A 12,649-nucleotide genomic window follows, 5' to 3' on the forward strand; every position below is an offset into this window, starting at 1 on the left:
TCATTAGCTGTGCACTTTGCAAAAAGAGCTAGCTCAGGAGCTAAGCGCTCGCCCATTTTTATTAAAAGTTAAAAAGCTCCTTGCTGTCACGGAAAGGGGAGGTTGGAGAAGGTATAATGGAGGACAGTGCCACAGAGCTAATAAATAAAAATAATAACTATTACCATTGGTTGAGTGACCCTGGGAGAAGAGCACTACTGAGCCATTTGTTGTTCCCTTTCACTTGTCAACAGCAGTGGCTTAAAAGCCTTCGCCATTGTTCAGGCCTAATAGCACCTGTTGGGAAGATAGGAAGACAGCTGTCAAAAAAAAAAAAAAAAAAAAAGAAGAAGGAGGGAAAAATAAAAAGGAAAAACAGGGTGGGGGAGGAGGGTGGAAGCTGATGATTATGCCAGTAACAAGCACAGCTGCAGCAGGACATTTCCTGGCTTCCATTCGGAAGCAGGGCTCTGCTCCTGCCATCTCCTCACCCTGATGCTCTCCGGGATGGGCACAGGGGGAGCCAGGAATGCCCAGGCACTGTGTGGGCCTGTTTCTGAAAGCAGAGATAGTTAACCCAGAATAACCCCAAACCCCAAGCAGGCCTCAGTAGCGGAAGTTGCAGCTTTGTGAGAAGAGGGCTTGTTTCGCTTACTTTTTTCATTTCTTTTTTATTGCTCTGTTGCGTTGGCAAATAAGACTCTTTGTCAAGACATGTAAGGAAGGCCGAGAGGTGAGGAGCCCCAGGGATCAACAGCTCCCTTTGCAGCCGATCATCCCGAGGCCAGAGCTGCCGGGTTTTTGCTGGTGGGAAGTGATGGCAGTGGCCAGGGCTGAAAGATCGGTTATTTAGAAAATTGTTTCCTCAGCCTCATCACACACAATCCTCGCATTTGTCATTTTGAGGAAAATTACCAGCACTTCAGGACTCAATTTTTTTTCCATTTTTAAGTAAGTTGCTCTGAGATTTTCAGGTAAAAATGCTATAGTAACTCTATGTGAATGGTTACATTGTTGCTGTTGAATTTTGGATTTGAGAAGTGGTTTGGTTGAGCTTTAGAAGGATTTCCCAGAAATTCTAGCCAAACACTGTAGCCCTCAATTTATGTTTTATGGTTATTTAGATTACATACTTTTGGGGGCTCTTGGGGCTTTGTTTTAGGGTTTGTTCGAGAAAGCATTTAATTACTTTAAAAGTGACAGATCAGCATGAAAGATCTTTTTGGTCAAAGGATAAACCATGGAATCTCCCTAGAACATCCTTAATGATGTGTCAATACCTATAAAAAGTTAGTATATAGCCATGTCATTGAATACCTTTTTTAAATCCTTCTTACTTACCAAGGATGTGCTGAAGATGTAAAAAATTAGCAGACCAAAATCATGGCCCTCTGTTAATATTAACAAGATATTAGGGCCCTTTAATTAGAAACTGGCTCTGTTGGTAGCACTAATACAAAAATGTATTTCAGGGGAATATGTATTTCGGTGGAGTATCTCTGTCCAACTGAGACAGAAAAACAAAACTGAAGTGAAATTTAATGTTATTTAATTCAAGATGTCTATGTTTTTATGTTGTTACTCTTGTAATAGTCTCTGGAAATATTAAAATATCTTTGTGGTTTCAGAATTTCAGTGAAGTTCAGTATACTACCTCCTTCTGTCATCTGACACATGGTTTTTTGCTGGGTGGACCACTCCTGAGAAAATCAATTCCTTCTTCCATTTAGAGATGCCAGGAATTAAAGGGGCATTAGAAAGCTGAAGAACACAGAATAGGACAATTCTTTTTTTCATGTGTAGGAGAGGATTTTTTTATTTCACTGTTGCCCTTCTTTTCATAAGGATTCCTACTGGTGTAACTTCAATTAAAAAGGAAGGGGTTGCTGCTCAGGTGTTTGAAAGTGAGTTACTCTGTTTCATGTATTAATTTATTTTTTGAATATCAAGAAAGTACTGGGCACATTTAAAAATTTAACTTTTGGGTTTTTTAAAAGTTTAATAAGGTTCAAAAACGTGCTTCATTCTTACATGTTAATTTAATTGGGGTGAAGAAAATAGTGCTAGCAGGGAGCTGGGATCATCCTAAATATTGTGTGTGCTGAAAAAGATGTTCCAGCAATAATTGTGCCGGTGAAATGCAGCATTTGGCAGAAGGTGTTCTTTGGGCCAACTCCCTGGCCTGGATATCCAAAGGCAGGTGGACCCTAATTCCTTTCCAGAATGGGATTTATGCTCCTGAATGCCTTTGGGAATCCAAAGCACTGAATCCCAAAGAATTTCAGTGATAAAAGATATGTTGTCCTGTGCATGACATCCTGTGCCATTCACAGAGCCCTTCTCTGGAGGACACCATTGCTCAGCTGCGGAAATGGGAAGGGCAGATTGCATCGATTCTTGAACCAGCCATATCCCACTGTGTATTTTAAGGACAGATTCTTAAATGGACGGTAACTGAGCAGTGACTACAAACTACACTGTTGCAGTTGTTTTTTCAGAATAATTTGGGTTTGTCCTGCAAGTAATGCAGCCCCACCTCCGTGTAAATCTGAGGCAGCCAGCAGTGGCTCCAGGCTTGATGTGGAAGGCCAGATTACTGGAGGTGTGAGTCGAGCACACACCAGCTGCCCTGGCACACAAATATGATTTCCACACCCACAGGAGAGGAAGGGGTGGCAATTATCATACTGCAGCTTGCAGCCCTGTGCTTTGAAGGGTTATCAGCATACACTTTGTAGCCTTGATGGGGTCTGTTGTCACTAAGGTAGGTAAGACAATGAAGTATATACTTTAGAAGTTAGCATGTTAGAAATAACAGAGATAGAGCTGGAGTTCCCAGTTGTTCTGAGGTGAGAGGAGGAATGCAGGCTTGTTCCCTGGCTCAGCAATGTGCTCGTGAAAGAGGTGGGTTTCTCAGGTATTTAGTCTTCAGAAGGGCTTTGTGAACATCTCATTGTCAGTCCAGAAGAGTGTATGACAGAGAGACTTTCAGAAATACCTGAATTTTTCACACTCTGGAAGCAGGCTCTGTCCTGAGGCTGTATACCAATAAAGAGGATGGAAGCTGAGAAAATCTTGGCTGTGGCCTGTGTGACCCTCAAATGAACATCGACTCTTTTGCTGGGAGGCTGAAGGACTGGTGTGATTGTCTTTGCATTGCACGTCTCTTACATGGAGTGTGACACTGCTCCTGGAGTGGGTGACTGTTCAGTGAAACAAGACAGCCTGAAAAGCACACAGGTAATGGAGCGACTGCCAGTGCATTCAGGTGATGGGAACTATAAAAATTTCAGACAACAGCCTGGCTATTCCTGAAGGCGTCATTGACTGAGATGCTGGTTTTGGCCTCAAATCTAGCTTAAGAAGTCATTCTGCTCTCCGCATGTCCTGCTTAGCCATGTGTTCCTGTCTGGTGCTGTGGTTTGCAGGCTCCTTGCTTACATCCAAAGGGATACTTAGTTCAACAATTAGTTTAGTGTATCTGAAGGCTATTCCAAACTTTCCTTTGTAATAAACATCCCCTTGTTTTTAGGTTAACTTTCTTATAAGACTGGCAGTAGGCATTGGTGAGCAGTTGTGAAAATCATTGCTTTGTATATTTGCAGGTAGAGTAGAATCATGTTTCTAGTGGCATTCATAGATTATTGATTTGAATGTTAAAATCTTAAATAATTTATTTATGGTGCTATGGAACCTTTTCTGGCTATGTGAATTAAGTGCTCTTTTACTAGAAATGACAATAAAAATGTCTTATCATTCATACAACATATACTTCATCAAAGCAGCATGATGGGTATTGCAAAAGAGAGCAAACAACTTGAAAACAAGTGGTGTATTTTTGACCATACACAAAATTAGGCACTATGTGCAACAAGAATGCAATGGTGACCTGATATCATTGTGCACCACAGGTGACTACTGTCATCTATGGATAAAGAAGTTGACTTTGTCCTCTGAAATGAAAAGCTATGTGAGCTAACATGTGGCCAGAATGGAACTAGAGATTCCACGAACAGGAGGGCTGGTTATCCCTGCCAGAGAAGGGAGCTTTTTAGTAGGCTTGGAAGCTACCCATGGACATATGTAGCCCAGCTGTTTCCTGCACAGTGGTTGTGATGGAGTGGTGCAGTAAGAGTCATACTGTGATGCGCTGGCCAGAGCACCACAGCTTCCTAATATTGTAACTTGAATGTTTGGTTCAGCTCTGTGAGTATGTGCCCAAAGACTAAAAAACATTTTGTGTATAAAAAAAACCCCAAACCCACAGAACCCAACAGCACACCACTTTCTTCTTCCTTTCTTCACTGTCCAGTCAGAGAAGCCCCAGGTAGTATTGTAGTCAGCACCACATTTTTGCTTATCACGCCTGAGCAACCATGTCCTACATTTGAACAATATTTACATTTATAGAGGTGTTTCCTAGTGTCTGCTCCAAAAGTTTAATCTGCTTTTAGACTGGTGAAAAATTGCAGTACTTCCTGGAAGGCAAGAGAAAAATGTATGTTTTGTCGTCTTTGATTTCCAAATTTAAATACATTCTGTGTTGTGCCTGCTCATGATTCATAGTGTCTTGCCTAGCTGCAAGTAGTTCCCTAAAAGCATGATTCTGTTGATGGAGAACCATATGTGTATGCAGATGCTGCATGTCTATGTAACCTGCTGATACCAGCCATTTCTTCATAATAGTTGCTTTATTTTCCTTGCTATGAAAATTGTTTCTGATTTTGTATAGGTAAGAGCTTCTTAATAAAATATGGGGGCGTAAAAAGAGAAATTTCTTCTATCTACATGTTTGTCTGCTCTTTTAAAGGAAGAGTGGAAATCTGCCCTTGATCTCATTTCCTGATTTAGACCAGAGAGGATTTGTTTCGGTACGTGAACAGAGAACAGAGTGCCAGTGGGGTGACATATGGATAGGTGAGGGTTGTAGGAACGCTGAGTGGAACTGTGACTGATGGGTGGAACATATTTATGACCATAGCAGAAGGAAAAGGTGAATAATGGGTGCCAGCTCAGTGTTTGCCAGTGCTTTCTTAATACAAAGGAAGGTGCTTGCCAGAAGTGGAAGGTGTATCAGCTAATGTTGAAGTTCATTCATGATAATTTGTGCCGACCAAATACTCCTTCCTCTAGGAATAACACGTGTTGGCAGGAAATGTTTGGTGGTCTGGATGGGCATTGAGCAACTCTTGGCTTCTCTCTGTTCTTGCTACACTTCATGTCATCATCCTTGCCAAGGCCAAACATCTTTCTTTTACTTTTTTCTGAGAAGTATCTCTCTTTCAACCCAGGGCAAGATCTGTTCACTGTAGTTACAAAGGAGGGAACCCTTTGGGCATCTCCTTGGGAGGGCACCCATCCTTGGACATCCAGACACCATGCAAGTGGGAGGCTCCAGGACTCACACTTTCCCTCTTAACTTGTAGTCAACTTACATCAGCCTCTTACACTTTGATCATAGTTGCCTCTGTATAACATCAGAGCTTTCTCTCCCATTTCCTCTTCAAATATGGGTCTTTCGGTCATGCCTCATGTGGAGAGCTCCCATTCCTCACCTTGTTACAGCATGTTGGAATTGCATGCCTTTCTCTGGAAGCAGGCAGCTGCATGAGACCAAAGTTTGCTTTCAGTAAATAATCAGCAGGAACAGAGAGAGGTAATAGAGATTTGGCACTGAACACCATTCTAAGCTTGTATAAGTGGATTTCTAGGACTGTGACCCTGGAGCATGGATTGAAAAGAGCTACTGGAGAGGCTAGGCCTGAAGGGAGTGCTGTGCTGTGGGACTGTGTGTTTGGAAGGCTGCCGAGGCAGGTCCAGGTACATGTGCATCTGTGCTGCCACTGAATTGAGAGTAGGATTAGGTCCACTCCCAAAGGGGAGTTACAATGCCTGAAAAAAATGAACTTCTGGAAGTAGACTAAATTCAATAGAAATCTAGCAGACAGTGATAAAAATGGTGCCTCCTTCTTACTATGGCTTTGTATCCTCGTCCATTTCCTGGATACAAACCACTCGCTTCCCAGTGTGAAAACTTTAGGGCTTTTAAGCAGGTAAGTCAGTGAAGCTGTATTTAAATATCAAATGCAGAAGTAGAGGGACAGTGACATGCTTGTTAGCATACCAAAAATTAGATTTAAAAGCTGTTTAATGTTAATTTATGGAGATTATTTGCTTTCCAGTTGTGTAAGAGCAATTCAGTGGATGTACAGATGCATCCATACCTGCAGATCAGAGCAGTGAACACAGGACTCTCACAACTCCAAGGAAAGTGGTTTCATTCCATGTGCTGAAGGCCTGCATGAGAATTACTGGCTGCTGGCATCAGTCTCCAAGTCTCATTGTTGTGGATGAGGGAGTCAGTCTGGATGGTGCTTGGCACAGAGGGAGGGTGGCGGGACCAGGGGACACCGAGGAGCCAGGGAGCTGCTGGCACAGGCGGAGGCATTCACCAGTGGGCACTGCCATACGCAGTGATGCGGAGAAGCATATGTAAGCAACAGAGGCAGGGGTGAAAGAAGAAAAACAAAATGTGCTGTAAATATCTCTAGAAAGAGCTAATGACTGATAAATGTGTTGAATAGACACAGCAGAAATCATTTCTGTGGATTAATTTGTATCTTTATTGATTCAGTCAGGCGCCTCTTGGCCAATGTTTAGTTAATGATTCCTGTTCTTCTTTCCATCTCAATCCTTCTCTTTGGTGCCCTATCCATAATCCTCTTCTGCAACAACATGTAACACTTCTCATAGTGTGTCTGGGACAAAAATGTTTCCCAAACATTAACGAAATTACTGTTCACAAACAACCTGTGAACAAGTCTTGTAGATGTATTCATACTGTGCTGTGACTTGGGATTGGTTTACTGTGTGCCATAGGATCTACACTGCAGGTAGGTATTGGGGGGGATTCTTAGCTCAAGTGGGGCTTGGAAGAAGGAAAGGGGGTAATTCTGGGGTCTTCTCAAAGATTGAATTAGGAGGCATTATGAATCATCGCCATATTCAGAACAACATGTGTAGCTTTTTGGAAATACAGATTATTGGAATACATAGCTGTCCTGATGCACATCCAAAATCTGTCACTATATAGCTCCGATTTTGCATGTAAAAAAACGTGGTTTTGGGGAATCCAAGAGGAGAGAAATGGTTGGAGTAGGGATCAGGAATAGCAGTTCCTGTGTGCAGGCCATCTTTCCCAGTTTCAAGCTGCACATTATATGTGCAAGCATTAAAAGTTTTACTGACTTTCCAATGAATCCAGAGAATGCCTGCCTTGCAAACAAGATACACCATTTATTTCTTCCCTTAATTTGAGAGCAACATCTTCTCAATGAAGTCTGAAAAAAGCTGAACAAAGGATGACTTTGTTTCTGTATAATTCATGGAACCTCTACTGTCGTAACTTTTTAAACAGTTATTTTTATTTAAGATGTGTAAATTTCAAATCTTTTTTTAATGGGGTACATAAATGACATAATAAATGTTTCTTCCCAAGATATGGTGCATAAGGTATTTCACAAACAGTTACTGAAATGTGATATAGGTCGAGTATATGAATAACATATTTTATGTAAGTACAATATGTTAACATGGTATATAATAGAATTAGACAAGCTGTAATCTAATCTAGCTGTTTAGCTCCATAAAGCTATAGGGGTGGGGAAGCTATTGTCTTTCGGAATTAAAGTTCTTCTTAAGTATTAGCAGAAGGATGATTATTTGCTGGTCCTGCATCAAAAGTCTGTTGAAGTGTCTTCTGTAAAAATGGCAATTCAAATCTAGAGAGGTTTGAAACCAAGTTCGGACATCAATTTAATATGATTGCTTGGGGGTTTTTAAAGGAAAAAAAGTCTATATAATATTATTTTGAATAGTTAACATACAGTATTTCAACAGGGGAAGCACTGATTAGATCACCACAATCTATTTTATGCCATCAGGATTGCTGAGGGGGCTTATAATTGTGTTAAATTTTCATCTTACTCATATTCACACATTAATGAACAGATGCATTGTTACTATTGGGATTTTGCCATTTGGCCTTTCACATCTCTAATCATGATTTCCTACTGAGATCTTTACCGTTCTCGCAGAAATTCAGTCATTGATACATGGCCGTCCACCGCATTCATTACTCCCCGCTTGTTTGTCCGCGGCTCTCCCGGCATCACCGGCGGGCTCGGGTTGCTGGGATGTAACACGAGTCTTCGGGCGGGGGACTCCGGCTCTCGGGGTTGCACCGACAGAGCTCAAACTCCCCCGGGAAAGTGACACCGGGACCGTCCCGGCGCCCCTCCCCGAGCGGCTGCGAGGGGCCGGCGGGCAGGGAAGGCGGCAGGGAAGCCAGGAGGCAAGCAAGTATGCAGGGAAACAGGGATGCGGGCAGGCAGCGGCCGGCGGCCAGCTCAGCGGGGCTCTGGCAGCCCCGGCGAGCGTCTACTGTAGCTTTAAGGCGGCAAGTTAGACAGAAGACTTGTGTTTCTTTACGAGCGTACCACGGCGAATATTTTGTCTAGCCGGGGGGGAAAAGCTTTGTCGTGGACTTTGCTGACAATGGACTTAAAAGTAAGGCGGGCTGCTTTTGGTGCCTGGAGGCTCTGGAGCCCATTGTCAGCTCACAATGGATCCCTATTGCCGCATTCCTGCTTTGCAAAGGTTTGTTGGCTTTTAATGACTGACAGCTCTCCGCCGCAAATGCCGCATTTGCTCCGGCCTGTTTACATGCTGTTCCGGAGTCTTTAGAAAAGCGCAGAGGAATAATAATTATAAAAATTAATAAAATTATAAAGAAAAAAGGAAAAGTGACGGTGTTTATCTGACCTATTCACGTTGGTGAAAGTGGTTTTCTTCGTGGGTGCTTGGAGGGGGACGGACGAACTTCAGTAGTAGCTGCGCAAGTGCCCGGAGTCCGGCGGCGCCTCCAGCTCGCCAGCCCCGGAACGGACCGTGCTCTGCGCGACAGCTTCTCCCGCCCGCATCCCTAGGATTTCATGAGATTTAGAGATAAGTTTTAAAGATTCTAGCAGAGAAATCTCACTCGGGCAAGCCCGGGGATCAGCACAGGGAGTGCCCGCGGGTGCACAGGAGGAGATCGGGGTGCTGCAACGTGAATAAAAATGTCACGGAACAAAACACCCTCCTGTGCTGTCGGTGGCATCCGAAGGTTGTCGCTGCTCTCCCGGCGAGATGCGAGCGTGGGGCTGTGCCCGGCTCGGATGTCTGTCTGTCTGTCTTTCCGTTTGTCTGCGCACAGCTGTGTGCGAGCAGAGGCGAGGCCGACGTGAGATGCAGGACAGCATCCCTGTGCCCGTGGCACGGTAGTTCCCTATGCATTGATGCTGCCCTGCGGGCGGCGGGTTCAAGGGAGCCCGGGCTCGCTCAGCCCCCGGGAGCGGCGGGGGCTTTGCGCGGAGAGCGCGGCCGGCAGAGCCGCCCCGAGGAACCGCAGCGCCTCCGAGCTCCAAGTTGGGGCTTAAGAAAGGAGGCGGAATTAGCCAAACGAGATAATGAAGGTTGCTCATAATGGTTTTTACTGTGGGGAAAATTAACCAGTTGCTAATAATTGTATGGTCTCTAGGCCAGACGGTCCCTTTGATAAGTTAACATGTACTCCCTTTATGCTCCTGGTAGGGGGTAAACAAATGCCTGAACAAATACAAATACACATAAACACAAATGTGGAGAATAGCAGTATATGTCTTAGATCCAGATAATAAGTGTGGGTATTGTTATTTAGATGGCACATACTGGGACACTTATCTTTTAGTACACTCCATTTTCTAACTGAATGCAGTGCTAATCGTGGGATTGAAAGCTATTGTAATTGTGTACCCATCTAAATGCTGACAAGAATATACAATTACATTGTTTGGAATTGAGTTTAATGTTCTCTGAATTTTATTAGCATTTATATTTACTTATGCATTAAAATTCTACACAAAAAGAGGTCAGAACACAAGAGTTGCAGACATAAATATCAGACCTATCCACACCCTCGCTGCATTTTTCCTGAAAATACTGAACAAATATATTTTATTTTATTTTATTTTTAAAGGAAGTGATAGAATCTGAAATGAGCAAATAATGGGTTTCCATTCTAAGCAGTGCGTTTTCTCCCTTTGGATTTTGCAGTCTTTTAAAGCTTTTTTCCATACCCAACTTTTTATTATTATTTATAATGCGCGTGTTACCGGAAAATCTTTCCACAGTGTGCTTACCACCACACGATGTTTAAACACACATTATAAAGTGGATGTAATTGTAAAGACTCAGAGGGATATAATTACATGTAGCAGATTTAGGAGCTAATTCTTTGCTTCTCTCTCTCTTTCTCTCTCTCTTTACTCCGCATTTTATCAACATAATTATTTTTTGACTGCAGACTAACACCCAGAAACTGACAGGCATCCATTATAGGCAGCAACTTGTTCACCAAATTGAAAAACAATGAACTGCAGGTTTATATGTGCCCATTGTAATACAGAATTACCGGAGCTTTGTTCCACTAGAGGAAAAAGCTAATGGTTTTGAAACAGCAGGTGACAAAACACATTCAGTTTTTTTCTTTTTTGTTCCTTTTTTTTTTCTCTTCCCTCCCCTCTTATCAGTTTGTTGATGAAGTCATTACGAACTGGGGCCCAGAATAGGGTTGGCCTTATTTTTAGCAGATAGACTTTTAATGAGTTCTATTGTGGAGACAGTCATGTTGATTTGCTTACATTTTTTTTCCCCCCCTTCACTCAGAAACTCCCAGTATTGAAAAGCTACTATCAAAGGACTGGAAAGACAAGCTTCTTGCCATGGGATCAGGGAACTTTGGAGAAATAAAAGGTAACGCTGTTTCTGTGCTAAAAGGAAATTAAGAATGAATATACAGATACCACTGGCTTTATGGAACTTTGTCTGCTCCTCTTCCCCTCCCCTTCAAACATGGTAATTTGGGGTTTAAATGAAATGTATGCACTCCCATCTGTGATAATATAAATCAGTGAAATGGTATATTGCCTAAGTAAATGAATTTACATTAAGCTTTTGATGCATATATCGTTCTGTGTTATAAACGAAGACATCCTATTGCTGGATTGGGAAAAAAAAAGTCAATTCATGTATCAAATATATGTGATATCAGAGCATAGCAGACCTCAGCTTCTGAAATCTGAGGGTGATCTGAATTCCTTGTTAATTTTGTTAATTTTTGGACAGATTTTGATTATGTTGTTGTTTTTTGTTTGGTTTTTTTTTTTGCTTTTTTTTTGTTTACTTTTTTTGCATGTAGGAAAAAATAAAAAGAGCAAAGTTTGTGTAATGATACCTCTAGGTACTGAAATTAGCCAGTGCAGATTTTAAAAGACAGCGTACAACATCTGTGCACTAAAGCATGTTCTTTTAAAGCCCTACTCCAGAAGGAAAATGACAAAATTTGACCACTCTCCAGCAGCAGTAGCTTCTGCTTTGCCAAGATATTTCCCATTTTTATATATCTGAGGTCATTTTAGGGAACCTGTAGTTGTTTGTTTTCATGTAATTTAATATTTTTGTAATTCCTCTGCAGCACGTATGATGAGGAACTCACTCAAAATACACATCAAAAATTGTAAGTTTTCAGAGCAGCCATTATCACTCTGAAAAGAAACAGTGATTCTGATTCTTCTCCCATTTATATCAGTGTACATCTGGAGTAGCAAAATCCAAGCCAATGTTGTTTTGGAAATGTGAAAGTAGAATGAAATTAAAATTAAACCCTTCTCTCGTGTTTATAAACTGGATTTAGTTTCTCTCCATTATTTTTGGTATGTTTACTTACTAATGTTGTCCCTGATCTAGACATCCTCACTCAGGCAGGCTCCCAAACCTTGTGCCTGACAGGTTTAAGGACCGTGTGCACAAGAGGTGGGCAGTATTCAGGAAAGCATACAACACAACGTGCTCTCACAGGTTAATGGATTGGTGCATATGCAAAGAAAGTGTTATTTTAATTACATGGGCCTTCCAGCCTGTCACCGATAAGCCACCAGCATTAGTTTGTGCTATTCCACTGACTCCACACAAGTAGGAAAATATGCCACTTGTTTCCCCAGGCTTCTCCCTAGGAGGCTGTAATTCAAAGACGTATATTCATTACCTATGTAGAATAACTTCATAACAGAATATAATGCTGCAGCCCCCAGTAGGCTGAGATGATGTTGTTGTTGTTGTTGTTGTTTTTGTGATGATGATGATGATGATGATGATTATTATTATTATTATTACTACAGAGGGCCAAACCCTGGGTTCTTCATTCCTGCTCCATGTGTGTAAAGCAACAGGTCATAAAGAGGAAGGGCAGCCACTGGTCTTACCTGGGAGTTCTGGGTTTTGAAAGCACATAGTTTTAAAATAACGTCATCCTTTGCCATGAACTGGTGAGACATCTTTAAGATGTTTCAGGGACAAAGTATGAGGAGACATTTTTCATACCCACTTTTGGGAGTGTATTTCAGCAGATCTTGCACACTGTATGGAGCTTCTTTAACTCTTGATGCACTGGAGCCTTTAGAAGGACTCCCAGTGATTCTCCAGTGCCTTTGGACTTCGTAGAGCTGCTCTGAAGAGTGCTGTGCAGTGAGAAGGTGGTCTGTTCCCAGTGCCTATGATCTTGTTCTTTTGGAGGGCAATCTTTTTTCTCCCT

General features: G+C 42.2%; 1 protein-coding gene and 1 long non-coding RNA gene across 21 annotated transcripts in view; one reads left to right on the forward strand and one right to left on the reverse strand.

Annotated features, from left to right (window-relative positions):
- The window catches only part of SOX5 (SRY-box transcription factor 5), a 609,758-nt gene that overhangs the window by 443,616 nt on the left and 153,493 nt on the right, over nucleotides 1-12,649 (forward strand). For 19 of the 20 annotated variants that reach the window (XM_042050099.1, XM_042050094.1, XM_042050095.1 and 16 more), the window contains one exon: nucleotides 10,726-10,812. The exons of the other annotated variant lie outside the window; for it this stretch is intronic. In XM_042050099.1, coding sequence (XP_041906033.1) covers nucleotides 10,726-10,812 — 87 coding nt within the window. The remainder of the gene's footprint in view (nucleotides 1-10,725; nucleotides 10,813-12,649) is intronic. 20 annotated transcript variants of the gene reach the window in all.
- LOC121675091 lies at nucleotides 367-9,412 on the reverse strand. Its single transcript, XR_006019952.1, has 3 exons — nucleotides 8,065-9,412; nucleotides 6,204-6,440; nucleotides 367-5,582 (listed from the first exon to the last, which is right to left on the reverse strand). It is a non-coding gene; the product is annotated as an uncharacterized LOC121675091 (long non-coding RNA).

The sequence above is a fragment of the Corvus kubaryi genome, unplaced genomic scaffold (assembly GCF_017639235.1).
Source record: "Corvus kubaryi isolate FWS band 111438036 unplaced genomic scaffold, C.kubaryi_AGA036_p1.0 72, whole genome shotgun sequence".
Classification (NCBI taxonomy): domain Eukaryota; kingdom Metazoa; phylum Chordata; class Aves; order Passeriformes; family Corvidae; genus Corvus; species Corvus kubaryi.